The sequence below is a fragment of the Micropterus salmoides genome, unplaced genomic scaffold (genome assembly GCF_014851395.1).
Source record: "Micropterus salmoides isolate LMB-PRFRI ecotype aquatic unplaced genomic scaffold, ASM1485139v1 Ms_hic_scaffold_20, whole genome shotgun sequence".
Lineage (NCBI taxonomy): Eukaryota > Metazoa > Chordata > Actinopteri > Centrarchiformes > Centrarchidae > Micropterus > Micropterus salmoides.
Window position 1 is genome coordinate 19,984,174 of NW_024041151.1, and position 22,355 is coordinate 20,006,528.

The following is a 22,355-nucleotide window of genomic DNA, read 5'->3' on the forward strand; positions in this document are numbered from 1 at the left end:
CTGGTTTTCTTTCACCTCTCCTTGAGCAGCTACTTTGCCAGAAATAGAGGAGCAACTGGTGCAACTGTTTACAGTGCAGCCAAACAAACCCGCATTGTTTTAGTCAAGAAGTCAGTCAATAATTGATCAAATACATTAATACAAACTCAGATACACTGAATTTCCTGGGACTGCTTAACAATAAAAGGCCCATGTTCTGTCAGCTGAATGCTTTCAATGTGAACTAGCAGTAGTAGAAAATGTTTGGTTTGCATTAGCAGTAACTGAACTTGATACGGCTGTAAGTAAGTGTAAGTAAACAGTAATATCAGTGTGCTAAAATCACAGTCACGCTGAATTACATGCATGCATCATTTCCTATGAATCCCTCGTGCATTTAAATCTAGAGGGATTGGCGGACTCAGCCACTAACTCTGAAAACTGCAATATAGAAAGGTAAACATTGAATAGCTATAAGACCAAAATGTATTAAAAAAACATGGTTTGATTTCATGAATCATAAGGTTTATATCTTCTCAACTTTCCATGGAGTTGTTTTTTTGTGATGTAATCCTTTAACAAAATGATCTTGTGTAAATTAGTGTTTTCGGACAAATTGTAACTTAGCTAACAAATGACAGACTTGCATAACACAGTTCATTGTATTGAACGTGAGTTTGATTATTAGTGATTTGCCATATATATATACAAAATATATTGTCTTTATTTAAATTACTGACCAGTTAATTTACCTGTATTGGTATCATATCAGTGACAGTACAATTCTTTATCTTTGCTTTAAAATATACCAAATTACAAATGATGGAAAGTCGTCATGACGGTGTTGGTCTTTTATGGGATGTGACACATTGACTTACTGACCACCTGTCACTGTTTGCCAGTATGTCTGTGTTGAGCTTCAACTTGATCGTCTTCCTCCTCAGAAGTGTAATGTTAGTTTACATATTTATCAATCCTAAATACAACCCAGATAAACATGAAAAACATTTAACCGGAGGGATGTTAACATGTCCGGAGCGTCTGTAATGTATTATCTAGTACATCTCTGCCTCTTCTTAAATGGGAGGATAAACCTGTCAGCCACTCGGAATAACTAACTGGCTATTAAGATGCTGAGTGAAAAGAAACTAAACATATACATTTTGTTGCACTCATCGGGTCAAAGGCCTCAGTCTCTGTACTTGAAAGTCATATTTCATATGGCCCACACTTCTCTCCCAGTCATAGCAGTGAACGCTTGTCAAAACAGCTTGCTGTGATTTATTGAAAGAGTTGAACTCCTCACCCCTGACCCCATTCAAACCCAGTGTTTCCTTATGCACCTGGAACTGGCTCTCAACATGCCTGCCCAGGGGCTAAAATTTCATTTGGACCACAAATACCTCACTCCTATATGAAAGGGAAAGGAAAAGGAAAATTATATATGTAGTGAGCGAGCAGCAGTGCATCTATTGATGATTTGGAGTGGGAATAATTATGACGAAACTGTCCCTTTTCATTTTGGGGCTAAAACAGAAAGGAGAGCAACCCACTGCCCCAGACGGGATGAAGATATGAAGAGACAGAGGAAAACATGACTAGTGTGATTTGTGCCCCACCCTCCCACCACTCTGTGGAGTTATTGAATACGTTTTTGTTTCGCTGGAGTGGGGAGTTTTCCGGTTCACTGTGTTGTTGGCATTACACAGCGTATGTACAAGCAGGATTGCAGGATTCTGGGATGCCACAGAGCACCAGTTTGAGTTTTTATACTCCAATTATTATTATTATTTCTTTTATCTTTATACATCCAAACTTTAAATTAGAGATCACAAAGAAAATGCCCTTTGTGATGCCATCCTTGTTCTTATTTATTGATATGATTGTTTCTTATCTTAAATAACCTAAAATCAATTATTTAAATGTAAGAATCTGGCACTCAATGTATTTATATCTTTCCCAGTGTGAGTTTCAACAGTCCTAATTAAGCAAATGAAAGAAAAAGAAAGCTTAGTGAAATTGTCTAATGCCACGTTCTTACTACTGATGCAGCAACAACAAAAATAAACTTCTGGATTCAACATAAACAGGCTGAATTTCAATTAACTCATGAATTTACTGTAGCAGGATTTGTAACTTCTGTTTTACGTCACTAAAGGTCTGGAGCAAATGGGAGATTGTAATCATAAAAACACAATTTTCTGTTTTTATTGAGGCTGTTTCAGATGCTTTACTAGGTGCAGATGTAAAAGTTGGCCATGTTTCATTGTGAGGGAGGCAGGAGACTTTCTGGAAAAGAAAGCCCACTGTTCTATCCACAAAACACTCTGGTTAACTAGTTAGTGAGGGATAGAGGAAAGAATGATTAGAGATTAAATGGGGTGAACAGTTCCTTTGTAATTGACAGAGAGATAGACAAACATGGTGTTATAGGAACAAAATCTGGCAAAAAGGGTAATAAAAAGAAAGACTTTGACAGTGAAATATGGCTGAGATAAGACAGAGCCTGTGTGAATTTACAGGCCTCTATCCTTTGGATCTGGTCTAAGTTATAACCTAGACCTAAATCACAGATGATATGCAGGCCTCATTTGACATCTACAAGATCTCTTGCAGATTACTTAAACTAAATAGGCTCAAAATTGTACTCTAAGCCACATGTTTTAGATGGAAGCTCTGTGAGAAAACATCTGAGAAAAGCTACGACATGGAATGCTTTTTAAAAAGTGAGCGGGCATCCGACTCCCTTCGGTATCCGTTTTGAGGACTGACACAGTTGAAAGGCTGAACAGAGACTCGCAGCAGGATGCAAGGCTGGCAAGGGTACGTGTGTTTTCAGAGGAAGCAGTCCTGAGGCCGTAGTATGCAAACTGCAGGAATACATCTTGGCAGGTTCGGACGAGCAAAAGCACATGTTTGTAGAAAAGAAAACCTAAAAGAAACCCTGTTATAGCTTCAGAATGCCTGCTGGTTGAATGAGCTGAATGACTGTGATCAAACCCCCAGTGCACGACAGTCTGCAATTGATCTAAAGTTTAACATAGCTGGTAGTGTTGCTTGGTAGAAACCAATCTCAGTTTCCTACTCCAGTTCACTTTGGATGAATTTGTTGTTGAAAGCCTATTGGTGGTCTAGTCATTTTGAACCATTTTGCTGTTGTCTGCTAGTTGTCCTCACAACTGAGGTCACAATGAAGTACCTCTTATATTCCAATAGTCGATTTCTATGTGGTAAAAGCAAACTGCAGGAGAAAAACTGTGCTATTTTGCATGTTTGTATATTTTCATCATTGTGCATAAGTCTATTTCATGCTTTACTAGCACAAGCTGAAAAACTTGACCAGAAATGTAAAGATACGTTGATAACAGCATCTTGACCATTGGCATTCAAACAATTAGTAAATGGCTCTTGCAGTGGAAAGTAACCAAGTACATTTACTCAAGTACTGTGCTTAAGCAGAATTTTGATGAGCTTTACTTTTATACTACTTTTTACTTCTACTCCACTAAATTTCAGTGTAATATTGTACTTTTAACTCCACTACATTATAGAGGCCGACCGATATGGGTTTTTGGAGGCCGATGCCGATATTAAAGTGAAAAAGAGCTGATTTATGAGACGATATTTTGATTTTGAAAATGATTTGGATAGTAGACCCCTTTCCTGTATAAACTGCACTTAGAACAGGCCAGTATTGAAAGCTGTTCTGTATGTGGGCTAAAATATCTTTTCCTAAATGGATTATATTAATAAAATAGATTACAGTCTCAACAACTTCACAAGTAAACAATTGCACATCATAAATATTTGCTGCTAGAAGGTGCATCTTTGTCAGCCATCTACAAACAGAGAGAGTGAGACAGAATAAGCATGTGTATTTTACCTTACACATAATCTGCCGTAATAACTACTTTCAATGTAGCATATTCACAACTGTTTATCCCTGTACCAGCACTCTTTAATAATATCCAAAGCTACGAGAAGCCATTTCTCAACCATCTGGCTCTTAAACATGCCATCTACAGACCTGCTGTTGCAATGAAGACTTGCAACTATAAATGTTTCACATTTAAAAGAGGAGCTAACGTTAGCCTAGATAACTTTGTCTGGCAGGAAGGCATGTTGGATTCTTGTTCAGCTCATGTCCACTCTGGTTTAATCATTTCCAACACGCGACTGTAGCTGCAAACAAATGGCTTGCAGATATATTTTAGAATAGGTTCAACCCCATAGTTTAACTGCTCGGTGACAAAGGAATTTCCTCTCGGGGATCAATAAAGTATTTCTGATTATGACTATAGTGCTCCTCCACTGATGAACACGTAATTAGCTCTGTGGCTAATTTAGCAATGGGCAGCATTAGCTACTGTAAGTGATGTTGGAGAATATTTAGAAGCGATGAACTAGAGAAATGGTATGCCTCACTCTTTCAGAAATAAACCTACAATCACGTCTTTCAGCAGCGTAATCTCCAACACCCAACATTAAACATAATGTTACTGTCGTGATCCAGGAAGAAGCCTGGAGAGTACAGTGAAAATTGGAAGGGTTAGCAAGTCATGAAAGTTTTCAGGAGAGGAGAAGTGATTTAAGTCATGTAATTAACGTGACAAATGACCGACTCACTGGTAACACAGACACTCTACATGTTTGGTTTCTACAAGCTCCGGTAAACTCCGGTCGGCTGATTGTTTTCTTCTGTGGTTCTAGTGGTGTGGCAGTATTTTGAACAGGGGAGCTGCAGAGTGGGGAAATTATGCAGCACTCATGACATGAGTGACGGATCTGACTCTCTGTTTCTTTTTCAATAATAATCATATATCTGTTGTTATAAACACCAATGCCGATATAAATGCAACTAGCTCATATTGGCCGATAATATCAGCCGGCCGATAAATCAGTCGGGTTCTACTACTTTAATTTGACAGCTACACTTATGAAAATTAACACTTACACACAAACGATATGATACTTTTATGGTCAACATGCAAAACTATGTCAGGTGGGCAGGTATCCCCCCATCCGTATTAAACTGCTTATAAAATCTAATTTGACTTGCTTTTATAGTATGTTTTATAGAATATAATAGAATATTCTCTGATTCTCTTATTTGTTGTATGTAAAACTAGACAGTCAGTGGCAGGGACATTCGGAGCTGGCAGTGCTTTGGTTTACTTCGTCAAAATTTCTAACTTTGATCACTCTTTCATATGACCGCAGTGAATGAGCTGGTGTGTGTGCTCAAGCGCCATCATTTCTTGGCAGAAAGAGCAAAACAGAGGACTGCCCTGAGAGAGAGTGTAGAGACTATTGCAGCCTGACAGATGTAATCCCTAACACAGCTCCAAAGTGCTGTGTGCCACCACAAATTTTGAGCGAGGGTTTATTTAAAAAACAACCTCACACCACAGGCCTCTTATGTGCTCTGTTTCCCATTACTTCTCAGCATAAATTCAAAGCTAAAGTTGCTCAGCGTGATCTCAAGAAAACTTGTGCAGACAATTTAGCTGTTTAACGCCGCAAAACATAAGTCATATAAAAGAAAAGGCCAAAAGCAAGACAAAGTGATTTAAACATGGGTGTGTTTAATGATCCATCTCTTTAATTTTCTCAGGTGAAGATAAAACTGCAGTAAATTTTTACTTATCAAGCATTCTTTCTAAGGTAAACACACCACCTCTCCCACTATTCCTGTCACATTCCCCCAAATACTATCTATAATAAATTTCACTTAGATGCCTTTTAACAGAACTTCAGTCTCAAACATTTGTCTGGGGAAGTGACATTAATCCTAGAAGCCTTTGATATATCTACTGTGTGATAATAAATTAGCTGAAATAAACAACAAGGTGTCCTGATATGTGAAAGTCACAGATGAGGTGAAAGTGAAGAAATCCACAACTCACTTTTCTGTTGCTACAGTAGTAACTACTGTATGTTTTCTGTTTTCTGGAGTTCACAACTTGCTCACCACATTTTGCTTAAATTTATTCAAAGATTAAACATTTTTAACACCCAGTTGCCGAGGTTTGGCTTTGGATATAAAAAGGGTTGGAGAACCTGCATGCCAAACTGAGATACCACTTCAGACAGCCGCGGCTCCACTCCTGTTTTGTATAGCAGACTTTAAATGGGCTCCAAGTCAAGGTACAGTCTACATAGTCTCAATAGATGAGTGTTTTAGTCCTAAACTCAAGGCCTTACAGGATGCTCTTATCCTCAGCTATCACAGTCTGGCATCTAACGACTTAACATTCCTGTGTTGTTTTGCATGCCTTTTTCTTTTGTCTCTATTCCTGTTTTTTTTTCAATGTTAAATTCAACAATTGACATCAGTGCTCATTCTGCTCCTTCGTCTGCGTCTACGTCCTGTCTATTGTTTTTGCATCTGCTTGTCTCTGCTTCTCTATTCGTCCCTTGGCCTGTGTCTGCTTATGAAAGAGGTGATTGGTATCAGTCTTACAATAAATGAATGACCTATTGAAATCAACCTGTTTCTGAGCTGTGCGTCTCACTACGGCTGAGAGAAACAGAAGAAGAAATGTTTTGGTGGTAGTTGAGGTGTTAGCATTCTTTGGCTTGACATAAGAAAGACTGGAAGACTTTGTGGAACAGAGTCTTATTTGTGCCTTGCTTGTTTTGTGTCTTTCAAATTCACACAGCCATATCACAGCTGTCTTTTATCACCGCTTTCCCATACGACTGGTATCTTTCATTAAAAACCACATCCTGGAGAAATTTGAATTGAAAAGCTGTACGATTCATAAGATAAGTTATCAAGAATATCTTCACTATTGATTACGCCTTTCAAGAGGTGCCAATAACTATAACAGTGATTTTAAAACTTTGTGGCCTTGGGGAAGTCATAACCGGGTGAAATCCATTTTATTGTTTGAAATCACATCATACTTGATTATTCGTCAGTGACATGGATTTCAAAAACAATTCAGTAGCGTTTCTTTTGGCAATATACGAGAAATCCTGCAGCATTTGATACAATTTTATATTATAATATATAGAAGACAAAATACAAACTATCATTTATACTGAATCACAATTTCTTGACCATTGGATCAATAAAACTCACAGTGTCAAATAAAGACAGATATGCCTGAGCAAATTTGATTAAATTGCATAAAATACATAATTATAATTACAAGACATTATAAAGACAAGTTGAGAAAAGTATTTGAAAGTGCTGATTTGGAACTTTCACATGCTACCTTATTTATGTATGTAAACCATAAAACATTTATGAATGAAACATTTAAAACAGCAAATTACTAATATTTTAAGTGATTGACAATGAATTGACAATAAATTCTAAATATACCTGCTGTACTTGTATAAATAGTGAATCAATGTCTTTTATAACTTTGAACTGAGCGATTATCACTAAAAATGTGTCCATTATTACAGCCATCTGTCATTTTTCTTGTATTGTTATACAGTAAACCATCTAGGATCTAGTATATTGTCTCAAAAATGTAGATTTGTAAGGTTTATTGACTTTGACATAGTTTTGAAGGACATTATGACATCATCCTCAGAAATAAGGCCTATACAGTAGGTCATTAATGACTGAGCAGCAGAAGTACTAAAACAACATGTGGAGGTTTAGTTTGGCTCAGTCAGTGGTTTCACTCTTAAACTGGACTTCTCTGGTTCTACGTCAATCTATGTGTTTTTTCATATTCTTGTACACGTAAGTGGACTAAAGCATAATGTAGTTTTGATTTAAAAGTGCACCATTTATTTTTTTGAGATAGAGCACAGAGGAGGGAAAATTAAAAGATACCACAGATTGGAGCTAAAATTTAATTTTCTATAGGTTTTGGACTGGTTTGAACCAAGGAAGGATGACTGCAAGATTTTGTGATCTTGTATGCAGACACATTTAACCAAACATATCATGGTTTTGGCAACTGACTGTCTATCCTATGCTGTTATATTAGAGTAACATTATCCAGCAGGGAGTTTGGATCAAAATGACAACATATAGTTGCAAGTAACATAATTCTAAATTGCTTCCAGGCGACAACATTCATTTTTGAAACTGTTTTTCCATGGCCCATCCAGTGGTAAAGAATCTTGGTGCCTGCTTGGATGAATATTATATTAACATTAAGAGACTCTTATAGGTCCCAACACCACAAGCTGGCTATGTTACATAAATTATGAAAGTTTTGCTTAAAAAAACAACATTAACTGCTACTGACGAGCAACTGAATTGTGGTTAATTTATTTAATTTATTTTTTGTTACATAAAACACTCAGTGTCTCTTTGCTGCATTTCCGTCTTGTCGCCTTTTTAGCCGTGCTAGTATTGTGGCTCTATGAGACTTGGTAGGGAGACAACACGTGTGTCCTTTGCCAAAGAAACTACTTTGTCTACTTTGACACAGCAAGCATCAGCGCCTGGGTCAGAAAGGACCTTAGATCTTTGGGGCTTTCACAGTGAGTCACTGCACACAGCAAAACTATTTACTTGTTTACTTTTCTACTTTAATACTTCCATATTTGTTTCCAAACAAAACACACATGAGCATTGTAAAAATGCTGATGCTGTGGAGCTAACACGTAAACATGATAGCATTCTTCTGCGTTGTATTAAGTTTGATTCTGCCCCGTTAGTTTCACAGATGTTTTCATTGCATGGCTTTTTTAAACATGTTGACTCACAGAATCAGTATTTCTGTTTTTTTTGTCTCACGGTAAATCCAGTGATGACAGTGTCGGCCGGTCGGTCAGTCCACTACTTTGATCAAGACTGAAATATGTCAATAACATTTTGATGGATTGCCAAAACTTTGTACAGACATTCATGGTCCCAAGAGGATGAATCCTACTGACCCTGGTGATCCCCTTAGCTAGGGATGGGGATCGATCATTTTTATTGATATTGATACCATTATTGAGACTGCTTAACGATCCTAGTCTTTATCGATACCACTATTGAATCTTTACTATTATTTGGTTATTTGGTAAGACCTGACCCAACGGGCATGAGGTGGGCCTGAACAGTATGAGGAATATATTTAATATGCAATAATATTGTTATATATTGAGGTGACATATCACTTAGGATAAATAAACACATATTGAAGTGTGCATATTAGCTGCCTGGTTGTATTTAAATTAATTTAAATTAGAATTTAATATTTTAAATAAAGCTAAATGTTGCAGCAAAAACTCAATATCTGACATTATAATATTGAGTGACGTTTAGAAAGAATAAAAATCAGTATCATATCAGTACTACCTCTTCCTCCTTTCTGCTGTTATTCACTGCCTGCAGGTCACGTTACCTGGTGGAAGGAGGAGCGGCTGGTTTGTCTCAGCCAGCAGCTGAGTCTTTAACAATGTGCCAAATTTTAAGTCTACAGACCAGTCTACGATACAGACAATCAGCTTTCTATTTAGTTTGTTTGTAACATTTGGCTAATGCCAAGCTAACGTTAACTGTACTTGTATAAACATACAGGATGGGAGACTGAGGACAGAGCAGTTTAAATAAACCCTTTCTACATGCTTACCCTACACACAGGTATTGATATAGTAATGTATTTTTACGTACTTACAGTAAAGAGCGTAGCTGTCTGCAACTCAAGTAGGATGAGCTAAGTTTAATTTCACTGTCACTGCTAGCCGCTGTGTGTGTGTGTGTGTGTGTAGGAGCCAACAGAGAGAAGCAGTGGCTGCAGCATGATTATAAAGAGTCCCGGGCCCGTTTACTACTGCGTTTCGGTGCCATCAATAAATAAACATTAGTTTTCTTATCCATCGCGTTTTAAGTTAAATCAGATTTGACGCCCGAGACATAACGTTACATTGTAGGACCTCGCTAGTCTAATAGCAGTATTGATAAGCTCGGACCTTATTGATTTTCGGATTTTGAGAAAGTTTGGAAGTTTGGTCCTTTTAGAACCGGGTATCGATCCCCATCCCTACCCTTAGCTTTTCTGCAAGTGGTACCATTAGCTTGACATGGATAGGGCCCAAAGGGTGAATCCTAATGACTATATAGATACTTTGACCAGCAGGTCAAAGTTTAGCCTTTAGCTCGAAGCACTCCTGTGCATAAACATAGCTTCTCTTAGCAGCTGATGTGTCTGTAGTCTTGTTTGTCTCGATAAAAGAAAAACTACTGACCACCTGCTTTTCTTAAAATTTGTGTATTTTACCACAAATGATTAAAGAATGCTGAAGGCTGACCACATTTAATTATTCTCAACTAGCTCGAGTATTTGATCATATTGTCTCTCTTGTGAGATTGTTGCCAACAGTGTCCTGTTCTTTTAAAAAAAATTGCACTTGACTGATAATAGATGAGGTTTAAATTTAATATGTGGAGGAACTGACTGTCCATCAAAGACATAAAACAGTATGATTTAACCAAGGATAAGAAGAAGTGCAATGTAAGCAGACACTGTTTTTCCAGACACTTGATATGTGTGTTAAAATAGAGCTGGCATTGTTTGCAAAAAAGCCATCATGACTGTGTAGGCCAGTGGATAACCAATAATTTTCCTGTTATTTGTCTTTGACATGACTGTCACTTTTATGGATGGCTGCGTCTCCTTGACTTTTGAAGCCACTGAGGTTTTACTTGACTGTAAGCAGTGTGGTGAGCCAAAACAATGATTTTCCAGTAAAATCTTTGGCTGGTTAGTACTTCCGATGTTCTAGAAATGTCAAATCCTAAAATTCAGTCTGTTACTTGGCTTTATGTCAATTGCAATAAAAGTCATACTTCTAGGAAGTAACACACTGCATTCTACAGACTTAAGAAAGTACCGGAGACCTCATTGTGATCTTCTTCAATATAAGGCTCATTCAGTTCTTACAGTAGTAGTAGTGATTGTGTGTGCTGCTGGACCCAGCTGACTACCAGGGAACATGTGTACGTAAACAACTAGCAAAGGCCATATGGAGCAGAATGGCCTCAGTGCTGCCTGTAGCGTTTGTTTATCCAACATGCTGTAATGTTATGAGAACTGCTGCATGGGCCGTGGTTACAAGTTGTAATGTAAATATTAATGTGTATGGAAAAGGGACGCTATTTAAGGCTTACCATATGTTCTAATAATTTGAGCCGTTGATTGTGGAGACTGGATGTCTTTTAAGGATGAATGCCGCGGTGGTTCTCATCTGGTGTTCCTCTGACTATGTACAGGTGTGCAGTAAGCTTTCATTCAAATTTAAATACAAATTTGTTTTTGGAAAGATAGATGTGGTTTTCCTTTTTCCAACCGACAACTTAATTTATTTCATTTAATTTACATTTAGCGCTTATGCTGTCAAATGGAAACAATAATAGAATCTTGATTTCAGGCAAGACTTTAATACATTTGGAATGAGTGGCAGCCAGGTGTGTGGACCCCAGGAAGACTCGCGGACACTTTGTGGAATCTAATGGGTGATCAAAATAAAGAATAAAGAATTTCACTATAAAAAAGGACATCTATAAAAAACAAAACAAGCATCATCAATTATATGGTGGGATTTAGATTTAGCATCTTTGGGCTTCAGCGACGGCTTCCCACCCCGGGTGTAGATGGCTTCCTTGACACCTCTTTCAAACCATCCATCTTCTCTGTCTAAAATGTGCACCTGGTGGTCCTCAAACGAGTGTCCTCTGTCCTTCAGATGTAAGTAATTCAATGTTGACTTCAAGCTCAAAGTTTTGACAAGACTTTTGCTAACTTTAACCAAATATTTTAGGAGCCCTAACCTAACAACTTGTGATACGTGAACCACAGTTTCTACCCCCAACTATACAGCCTTTCCTGCTGCTCCTACTAATTCTGTGCAGTTTAACTTCCTCCATCTAGGCAGCAAGTGTGTTTCCTCCAAAATACATTCAGCCAAACAAATTAGTGGTATTGCACAATATAGTTAGCCACCCCCACTCAAACTTATTTCGCATAGGTGGCTCAGGAGGTAGAGCGGGTTGCCCGTTAATGAGAAGGGCGGCGGTTCAATTCTCCAGGCTGCATGTCGAAGTGTCCTTGGGCAAGGTACTGAAACCCAAATTGCCCCTGGTGGCTGTGAATGTTAGTTTCCGTTTGAGCACTTAGGCTCAGTGTGTGAATGTGAGTGAATGGTAAATGCAGATGTAGTGTAAAGGCGCTTTGAGTGGTTGAAAAGACTAGAAAGGCGCTATACAAATACAGAGCATAGAGAACCAAACTATGCAACCTGCTTGTTAGACACTGTTGTAGATCATTATAAAAGCTGTCTCCTCATAGAAAGGTTCAGTAAACATAGACAAACTCTGTAAGTTTCTATATCCATGACATGAGCTAATCTGTGACCCTCTAACTCCATGGTCCTGTGTATGAATGTCGCTGCATGTGGGGAGTTAGCTGTGAATGAGAGCTTTCAGGTCCGTCCCTGGTCTTTATCTCCGCCATCTCCCCTCTCTCAGTGCTGCTGGAAAGACATACAGTCAACATATTGTGCATTGATTTACATATTTTTGGCCCATTTCATAGATTTAAAATGTATGAAATTGGCCTAAATAAATAATCTGTGGAAATAAATGTCAGATGTCACAGATGTCACTCCAGAAGTGTGCCTTTAACTATTGGCTGGGCCCTAACAAGGGCTGCCAGCCTGTTTCTAGTAGGAGTCTAAATGAAAATGTCGACTACTATTTCTTATGTAGGGAACCTAAAGCAACACTGAAGAGACACATTCTGGGTCTTAAGTAGGGCTGTTGCGATAACCGCAAAATTGGTCAAGCCTACCGCGGAGGATGGCAATCACCGCAACAAACGCAATGTTCATAGTGAACACTTCAGGGCATGTTAAATTAATAAATGAGAGCTTCAAAAGTTCCACAACCGTAACGAGCTCTGTAACGGTTCAAGGATGGATCGCCCTGGGCTGTACAAGACCCGACTTCAAACTTAGAAGCTGTAAGTGTTGCCGTGTTTCCTGTTGTTTTACTGTTTATTTTAAAGGTTAGCTAACTTGGCATTAGCATATTGCTCGGGGATTGTGGCTAGCAGGCTCAGGGATCAGAATCAGAATCAGAATCAGAATCAGTTTTATTACCAGGTATGTGTACACATACGAGGAATTTGACTCAGGATTGTACATTGCTCACGATGTGCTTACTTATACAATAATAAAATAATAATATAATAATAATAAAATAAAATCAGACACAAACTACAGAGTAGACAACACTAATATACACACTATGAACAAAACAATATAGACATATTGACAAATAGTGCAGTAATCATAGTGCAAAGGATACAAGATTAAACTATTCTCATTATGTACATATTGAAGGTGGATATGATATACAGGTACACATACACATACATGTATACATGTACACATGTACACAGTGTGATGGAGCATAGTGCAAAGAATGCTGGAAAAAATAAATAAGACCTATGACCTTATGATCTGAGGTAGGTGTATTGGTATACAGTATATACAATATGACATAGTATGAACATAGTATGAACAGCCCTGAAATAGAGAATGGTGAATAAATAAATAATAAGTGGAAACCAGTAAACAGGTGCTGATTAGAGACAGAGGATGTTGGACTAATGTTGTAATCCTGAGGGACAGTCAAGAGAAACTGAACGGTAAGCCTCATTTGAAGCTCACTAACTAACAAGCGTAGTGTGTCGGATGCCTGCAGCTGATTTTCATGTTGCTTTCTGTTGAAATTTAGTTAGAATGTTACCACAGCGCAGTGGTTAGTTGCAGACAGCCATTCGGCTTTGCACCGTGGCGCGTGTGTGCGTTGCTGCAGTATGTAAATTGACTTGATGTACCTGTACATGCCCTGAAGGTAAGGATATAGCTACGTGTGAAAAGGACACGGTCAAACTACAAAAAGGAGTTTGCTTGGCAATGTTGTCGACTTGCACGCAGCAGCTAGCTTGCTCCAACCATAAAGCTGCTGTTAGCGGCTCGCTGTGCAGTGAGGTGACACACTCTCTTACTATGCTATATGGCACCAAATTACTTCATTGATGAAAGATGCAATAATACCGCATCTACTGTTGAGTCCTAACATATTGCCGCGGTGGAAATTCACCACGACAGCCCTAGTCTACATTTGGAAAACTGTAATAATCTCCATATCAAAACAATTAAAATGTATTTGTTGAAGTGACATATTGGACTCAGAAGGAACGTCAATGAACAAAAGAAACAACTGTTTAGAGCTGGGGCACAAAGAGTTTTTGATTTGCCGTGAGACAAGCAAAAACCAGAAAAACTGATTGTGATTCTGTGAATCAACATGTATAATAAAGCCATGCAATGAAAACATCTGTGAAAGCAACATGGCAGAATCAAACTTAATACAGCGCAGAAGAAGGCCATCATGTTTATGTGTTAGCTCCACAGCATCAGCATTTTCACAATGCTCATGTGTGTTTTGTTTTAAAGCAAATATGGAAGTATTAAAGTAGAAAACTAAACATGTAAATAGGTTTGCTGTGTGCAGTGACTCACGTTGAAAGTCCCATAGATCTAAGGTCCTTTCTGACCCAAGTGCCAGAGTAGTAGTAGACAATAGTATTTTTTTTGGTAATGGATGCAAAGGTGTTTTCTTCCCCACCAAGTCTTTTTAATGTTTTAGGATCCCCATTTTGGAATTTGACAGCGCCAGTTCTTTCCCAATGTTTGGACACAAGGGACTGAGACATGCAGGATGCATCTGTTTAAATTCAAATGTCTCATAAAACCAAGATTGCTGTTTAGACTGTAAAAGTATTCTGCAGAGAAAGTTAATTCACCTCCATGAGCAGAGAGAGCCAGAATCCATGAGGTAAATCCAAACTGGGAGAAAAAGGGGGGAAAACATGGAAAAACATGCGCTTTTATATGTTAATTATCAAATCCAGAAATGGATTTAGAATACAAATGATTTGAAATTTGAAAAATCATGTTGTATTATGGACTTTAGCTGCATTATAGATGATCAGGACACTTTATCAATGTGAGGCATCCTGTCAGTCTGTCCGATGGTCCCATTTTTTCTTTCTTTCTTTCTTTCTTTCTGACAGAAACTACATAATAATGCTTTACTTGCTACCGGTTATTAACAGTATGAAAGAGAAACAGAGAGCGGCAGTTGTCACAAATCACCTGGCACATTTAGACCTCAAAGTTCATGTCAGCTGCCAAAGGCTACAACATACGTGAGGCCTAATTTCGGGAAAATGCAGACCTTCTAAAACATAATTTTCTTTTCCTACTTTCGGCCTCTTGCCAGGGCATCAATCATTTTTAATCAAAGATGTCAGAATTTCCTTTTTATTTGTAATTCCATGACTTTGGCACACAGGCAGACTGCAGGTTTGGCCTTTTTTTCAAAGTATGAAACATGTTCTTGTTAAGGTGAACTGCTTTTGTAAAAAAAGAAAAAATGGTCATATGAATTTCTTGCAGCATGGAATTTGTTTTTACCATCAAATTACAATAAACAATGTTCCATGAATAGGTCCTCTCAAAAAAGTGTCTGACATTGTACAGTCATACTTTGGGACTAGTGTAGTAGGTTCCAGCTATGATTTTCTTTGATATTGCTTGCTAAGGACACTGGAGCTGCTCCAAAATGGAAAGCCTATTTGGAAAACATCCCCTATAAATAATGTGTGTGTATATATGATAGCTTGATCCCATTAAAAAAAGCTTCTTCTCGTTTTTAGATTTGGGGTTTGGACTTGTTACGTCAAATTATCCAACAGTGCACAGAAATGTCACTTGACACATGAGGGTTTTTTTGTGTTGTGCCACAGGCTTTTTTTTTTGTTTTTTTTTTTTTAAATATCCTCTTTAGTCTCAAGCATATAATAGCACTGTTTTTTTCTCTAACCCTTCAAATCCTCACTCGGTCCCCCAAAACACAGTGAAGCCTTTGGGGACATGTGAGAATTGATGGTTTACCTCCTATTAGAATTTGCGTGTGTGTACGTATTTGTATGTGTGTGTGTCCCTTTGAAGTTTTGAAGTCCACCCACCCTTCTGTGGCCCTACATTGTGCTGAACAGCTCCATTTGTCCCACCTTAATCCCCTGACGTAAACTCACATAAATCACACTGAGTTGTTTCTAAACGTGGGCAGGCTGGAAAACTCTGTCTCTGTCTCTATGTCTCGCTCTGGTTTCCAACTCACATGGAGAGTTTGTTAGCTGCTGGGTATTCATTTAACTGACCACCTGTATTGATAATGATATCAGCTCAAAGTAAAAATAAATGCATGTCTCCTTTGATTGGTAACCGTTGGTTTTCCTCCCACAGAAGTAGTGAAGAGCCTACATTTGGTAAATGCACACCCACTTTAATAAACAGTAAAACAAGCTAATATTTTTATTTTTAAACACACCAGAAACAGAAAAAAATCTTGTACAGTTTTTTAAATGGGCCATCAAGCTTGATTCTTGTGAGACATTGTGTCTCTAAGAGTGGCCTAAGCAGATTCATTTGCAATTGCATTTACAAAGAAGACTAGTTAAAAACATTTAATTAATAATACTTGAATTCTGTGTCACTACAATAGACCAGATCAAATGATTAGGGATGTACCGAAATGAAAATTCTTGGCTGAAGGCGAAGCCGAATAATGAAAATATTTGCTGAATACTGAACAAGTACATGCATATTTTTTCCATGTATTTTGCCTTTTATTTTTACCATTGCATAAATTAAATCAAATCAAAATGTCAAAATGTGCTTTTTACTCAGTTTTTCCCACAGGATTTGGAGAGACTATTGGAGGTGGTTCTGAGGCCCGAGAGGGTCTGGAAAAGTAAATTACGTGTCCATTTACTTTCAATGGACACATGTAATTTATTTAACGTTTTATACTTTCTGTGAATATAATCCAATTAATCATATAGCCATCCTGTATAGACACCTTATTTGAAAAAAAAAATCTTCAGTCTTTTGACTTATTAGGATGAACACCGAAAGTGCTTTTTTTGCTATATGTTGCTGATTAATTTCGGTGGCCAAACATTCGGTGCATCCCTACAAATGATGGCATTGCACTTGTCAGTAATATTCCTCAGTGCTTTTCCATGACTTTTACATACTGGGACATAGTTTTTGCCAGTACTTATTAGTTCTAGAGATGTGGCAGCATCACCCAAAATACATCTAGGCCAACTTCTCTCTATCGATGGCTCTGGGCCAGATTAAAGTGCCGGGGCTCATTGTTGACACAGCTCTGTGGTACCACGGCTGAGCAGGCCCAAACAATGGGCCCCTGCTCCCCCTTGTAAGAGTGTGGGGAAGAATGGAGACCTCTTGACATGGCAACCTGAAGCCTCAATGCCCCTACTTCACGTAGCTGAGAGGGTCAGAGTGTGCAAGAGGGGAAAAGGGAAAAGAAGGGAAGTTAGAGATAAGGAAGAAGGGGAATGGAGAACTGGAAATGGAAGATGAGGAAAGGAGGCAGATATGGGGGGTGGGGGGTGGGGGGGTGGATAGAGGAACAAGATGAGAAGAGGTAATACTGAATGGAAAACAGTAGTATAAGTAGGAAATGGGATGCAGAGAAGAATTGAGATCTACAGCTTTTAGGAGGCAGCAGAAGTATGAAAGGTTGTAAGGTAAAGAGCATCTGATGGCAAGAATGGAAGCACATTATCTCCTTCAATTCACGGTGGTCGTAACCTCCAATAAGCCTAAATTATCTGATACTGTTGATTCATTTTTGATCTTCAACTCACTTGTAATGAAAGGCCTTTTTTTTACTTTATTGCCAAGACTTAGATGAGAAGATCGATACTACTTTCATGTCTGTGTATTAAATATATAGCAGAAGCCCTTTGCTATTAGCGTAGCTTTGCGCAAAGATTGAAAGCAGGGGGAAAAGCAAGTCTGACTCTTGTACTAAAATCTGAAATCCGGTTCTAATAGATAGATATTCCATCTATTTATTTCAAAGAACTTGAAGATAACAATATATAAGGAATAATCCTAGGAATCAGAATTAGAAATACTTTATTGATCCCCGAGGGTAAATTCCTGCGTTACAGTTGCACACATATCACATCAAAGCATAGGAATAGAAATAATAATAGAAAGAAAGTAGATAAAGAGATATATAAATATAACGGTATAAATATAAAAATAAAAATAAAAAATATAAAGAAAAATATAATGTATGGATATGTAAAATATTTACATTATTAAAGAAATGTAATCGAGAACTGTAATGGTGAATAAATAACAGCAGAATTGCAGCATAGTACTGTGAGTTATTGAAAGATAATAACAAACATAACAAAAATAGATAATAATGTCCAGTTGAATAACTAAGTGCCCATTTGTCAGACACTTAGAGGGAGGAGTTATAAAGTTTGATGGCCACAGTCAGAAATGACTTCCTGTGGCGCTCTGTTGTGCATTTTGGGGGGGATGAGTCTTGCACTGAAAGTGCTCCTGTGTTTGAGCAGCAAGTCATGGAGTGGGAAGGAGACATTGTCCAAGATGACATGTAGGTTGGACAGCATCCTTCTCTGACACCACCAACAGAGAATCCAGCTCCACCCCCACAACATCACTGGCCTTGCGGATCAGTTTGTTGAGTCTGTCAGTGTCCGCTACCCTCAACCTGCTGCCCCAGCATGCAACAGCAAACAGGATGGCACTGGCCACCACAGACTCATAAAACATCCTCAGCATCATCCTGCAGATGTTAAAGGACCTCAGCCTCCTCAGAAAATAGAGACGCTTTGGCCCTTCCTGTAGAGGGCTTGAGTGTTCTTGGTCCAGTCCTGTTTGTTGTCCATGTGCACTCCCAAGTATTTGTAATCCTCCACAATGTACACACTGACCCCCTGGATAGATACAGGGGTCGCTGGTGCCTTTGCTCTCCTTAGATCCACAACCAGCTCCTTAATCTTTGTCACATGGTGCGAGCAGAACCATCTGCAGCTCAACGTGACAAAGTCCCCCACCACAGCTCTGTACTCAGCCTCGTCACCCTTACTGATACATCCAACCACAGCAGAGTTATCAGAAAACTTCTGAAGATGGAAGGACATATGGCAAACCATGTATGTGTCCCTGTGTCACAACCTGAGGGACAGCGAGTGACACGGCCGACTGTGCACTTAATGTTCGCTGCGTGGCAGGTTACATCTTGTTCACTTGTATTTAGAGTTTATCTTTTTTGATTTTGTTGCAAACTCCTTTAGTAACATTGTTTAAATGAAACAGTCATGCCAATAAAACACACTGAAATAAACTGAACTGTAAGAAAAGTCTTAACCAGTAAAAATGTATTTAAACCACTACAGGACCTCGTGTGTGTGTGTGTGTGTGTGTGTGTGTGTGTGTGTGTGTCATTGTTGCAGCACATAATAACCTCTCCTCTGTTCTGTAGTCTCCATCAGCTTTATTTCTGTGTTAAAATGATGCATCAGACTTGATTATACTTTTCCTATGATCTTCTGAAACAGTGCAGTTAGAAGGATTGTAAATGTCTTGTTTCAATTTGCCCACAGTGGGTCATCATTAGCATTCAGAAGTGGAGGTCATCACTTTTCTTTTTTTTCATTTCCTTTTTTTTTGGTCACAGGTCACTTTCTTGGCAACAATACAGTCATTGACGTGCTTCGTCGCCAGGGATACGAGGTGGAGCACACCCCTGCTGGGCAGACCATAAACAGGTAAATTTTGTGTGCACACACACAAACACAGACACACTCACCTAGTGACACATTTAACAGACTAGATTTTGTGATTTATTATGGCAATACACTGTGCAAATTTAACTTATCCCCTTATCCCCTAATATTATATGAGGACCTAATTTGACTAAATTACTGCAATTTATCCTCCTGAAATCCAAATTATATTTTTCTTATAATTTTGGTTTCATGCAACGCTGAACTTTTTTTTCTGTTTGTGAGTTCAACTGCCTAAAATCCTCTAAATTCCTCAAATTGCAGAGTAGTGTCTGCGACAAAAAGGAAACAACTTTAGTTGCATTAATGACAGGAAATGATCATTTGCTGGTACGAATCCAGACATGAGACCCACCTTCACTTTTACATACAAACATTCAAAATCTGAAAATCAACTTAACATTTTTCTGATGTATAATGAAAGACATGGTGGGTATAGTAAAGTAATTCAGGGAGACAATGATAAAGGAGTGATTTGGTCAGGACCTTCTCTGTATTGTGAACTGATGTTTTCAGTGTAAGAGATTGGTTTTGGGCAATTTAATTTTTATGGAATAACTTTTCATAAAAAGCAGAAGAAATATCTGAGAGACCAGAGAAGACAGAAGAGACTAGCTGTAAAAGTGAGAAATACAGAGATGATGGCTAGAGAACTGGGAAGAAAATATTATGTTTCTCTATAGATGTTGCACATTATGATTTCTTCCGAAAACACAAGTCTGTAAAACTCGAAGTCCCATATTTTATCACTTAAATGGGTTTAAGGTTTCATATCCCACTCACATTATACAGGGCAACCACTACCTCATGGCCCTAACAGAATATATATTTCTCTCAACTTTTTCACTGACTGTATTTCAAATGGGAAATCATTTTCCGAGTAAGCACAACTCCATAGTTGGTGTGTGTTCATTTGCAGACCCAAAACAGATGTTCAAGTTCTGCTTCAGCCCTTTTGAGAAATGTGTTGTCTGCCAATAATCAAAAACTGCATTCAGTAGTTATCCATTGAGTGATTCTTTTGAGTACTTCCTTAACATGAGTATGTTAATGTTTCATCGCCTAATTTTGAAGTTTGTCATAGTTTTATTAATGTACCGGCACTATTGATACTGGAGAGTGTTTGTTTACCTAATGGCAATGAACCACTAATCTACTAATCACAGAAAATAAAATAAATTGCCAGTTTCAGAGCGATAAAAGGAATTGCATTGGCTTAAAACTTTCAGCACTAGAATTATTAACTTATTAACTGTTCTTAGTCATCTTTTCTAAAAGTGTGAAGTTTGAATAGATTTCACAAACAGTTAGCTTTAATTTATTCCAAGTGTTGCTACCATTGGTTTGAACTATTTGACTGAATCAATGTTAGTCTGAAACAGTGAAGCTGTTAGCTTTATCCATTAGCGATGAGCTAAGTTATAATACTTCAGTAAATCAAACCCTGTTTTGATAATATTTAGAATTGCTGTTTTTTTAGCAATAAACATTCAATTTATTTATCTCTATATATTTGTTTAGAGTCCACCTTTCCCTTACTTGATTCAAAGTGCTCTCGAGTGCACAAGGAATCCACAAGAAACAATGAAACTAATAAAGCTGTGGCTAATAAGACGCACACCTAACTTCTCAGCAAAGTAACCGACTTAACTGTACCCTGATGTTGAGTGGAAAACTACTCACACCATTTAAGTTTATTTGGCTGCACTGTAAACACATATACCGGTTTCATGTCATGGAAGTTTGGTCTATCAAAGCGCTCTTACCACAGTAACCACAGGTGTCGCCAAAACAATACAGACAATAATTGCTGTCTGATTACAACTTTAAAAGCAACAAAATTGATTCTAAGTGAGTAGCTTCAAAATGTGTGTGCAGCCAAAGAGGCAGTATCACAGTATAAAATCCAATTCACCCAAAGGCATACTGTAAATGAGGTTCAAAGCAAATAAATGATCTATTACAGTAAAATGACTGATACATTTTCTGCATGCAGTAATAAGTAAAGAAAGGATCTTTTGTGTTGTTGGAAATGTTGGACTATGTAACTGTTTGATGAAGATTAAAATGAATAATTAGTGACTATGATCATGCAGAACTCAAACATTTATCATGAACCAAGCTTGAGCTTTTTGTAAGTACAGTCCTGTAAATGTAACTGACTGTGCGGAGTCAAGGACAGCAGTGTGGTGGTATGATAGTTGTAGGGATCTCATGTTTGGATATTTTAGCTTTAGAAAAAAAAAAAAAAAACGCTCAGCAATGTCTATTCATTGGGGCCTTTCATTTTTTCCCTGCTGTTTTCACCATGTAGATCGCCCTGCAGATAGATCTGACAAAATTCCCACCGGCCACCAATGAAGTGTTGTTGAAAAAGCCAACTTAAGCAGAGCTCATACCTCCTGCTGTGAAGCATGTAGTGCAGTCTACCATGGCACACTGTGCGGGAGGCTATCTCAGTGCAGATCTGTGTGCTTGTGTGTGAGAGTGAATGAATGAGTGAATCTACTTTCTTAAACAATCTCTGTGTTTGATGCAGGATTATGAGCCTGACATGAACCTATGTCTGCAACCGTATGGCCACACATAGCTCTGCAAAACGGTAGAATTATATCGGACTTTGTTTAAATATATTTGAATTCTAATTTGTCCAGGTGTCGAGATAAGTTTGCTGTCTTTATGGTCAATATGAGT

General features: G+C 38.1%; 1 protein-coding gene across 1 annotated transcript in view; it reads left to right on the top strand.

The window, feature by feature from the left end:
• trabd2a (TraB domain containing 2A) overlaps nt 1-22,355 on the top strand; it is a 67,306-nt gene that overhangs the window by 38,847 nt on the left and 6,104 nt on the right. Inside the window, 1 exon segment of the mRNA XM_038734259.1 lies at nt 19,553-19,643. Coding sequence (XP_038590187.1) covers nt 19,553-19,643 — 91 coding nt within the window.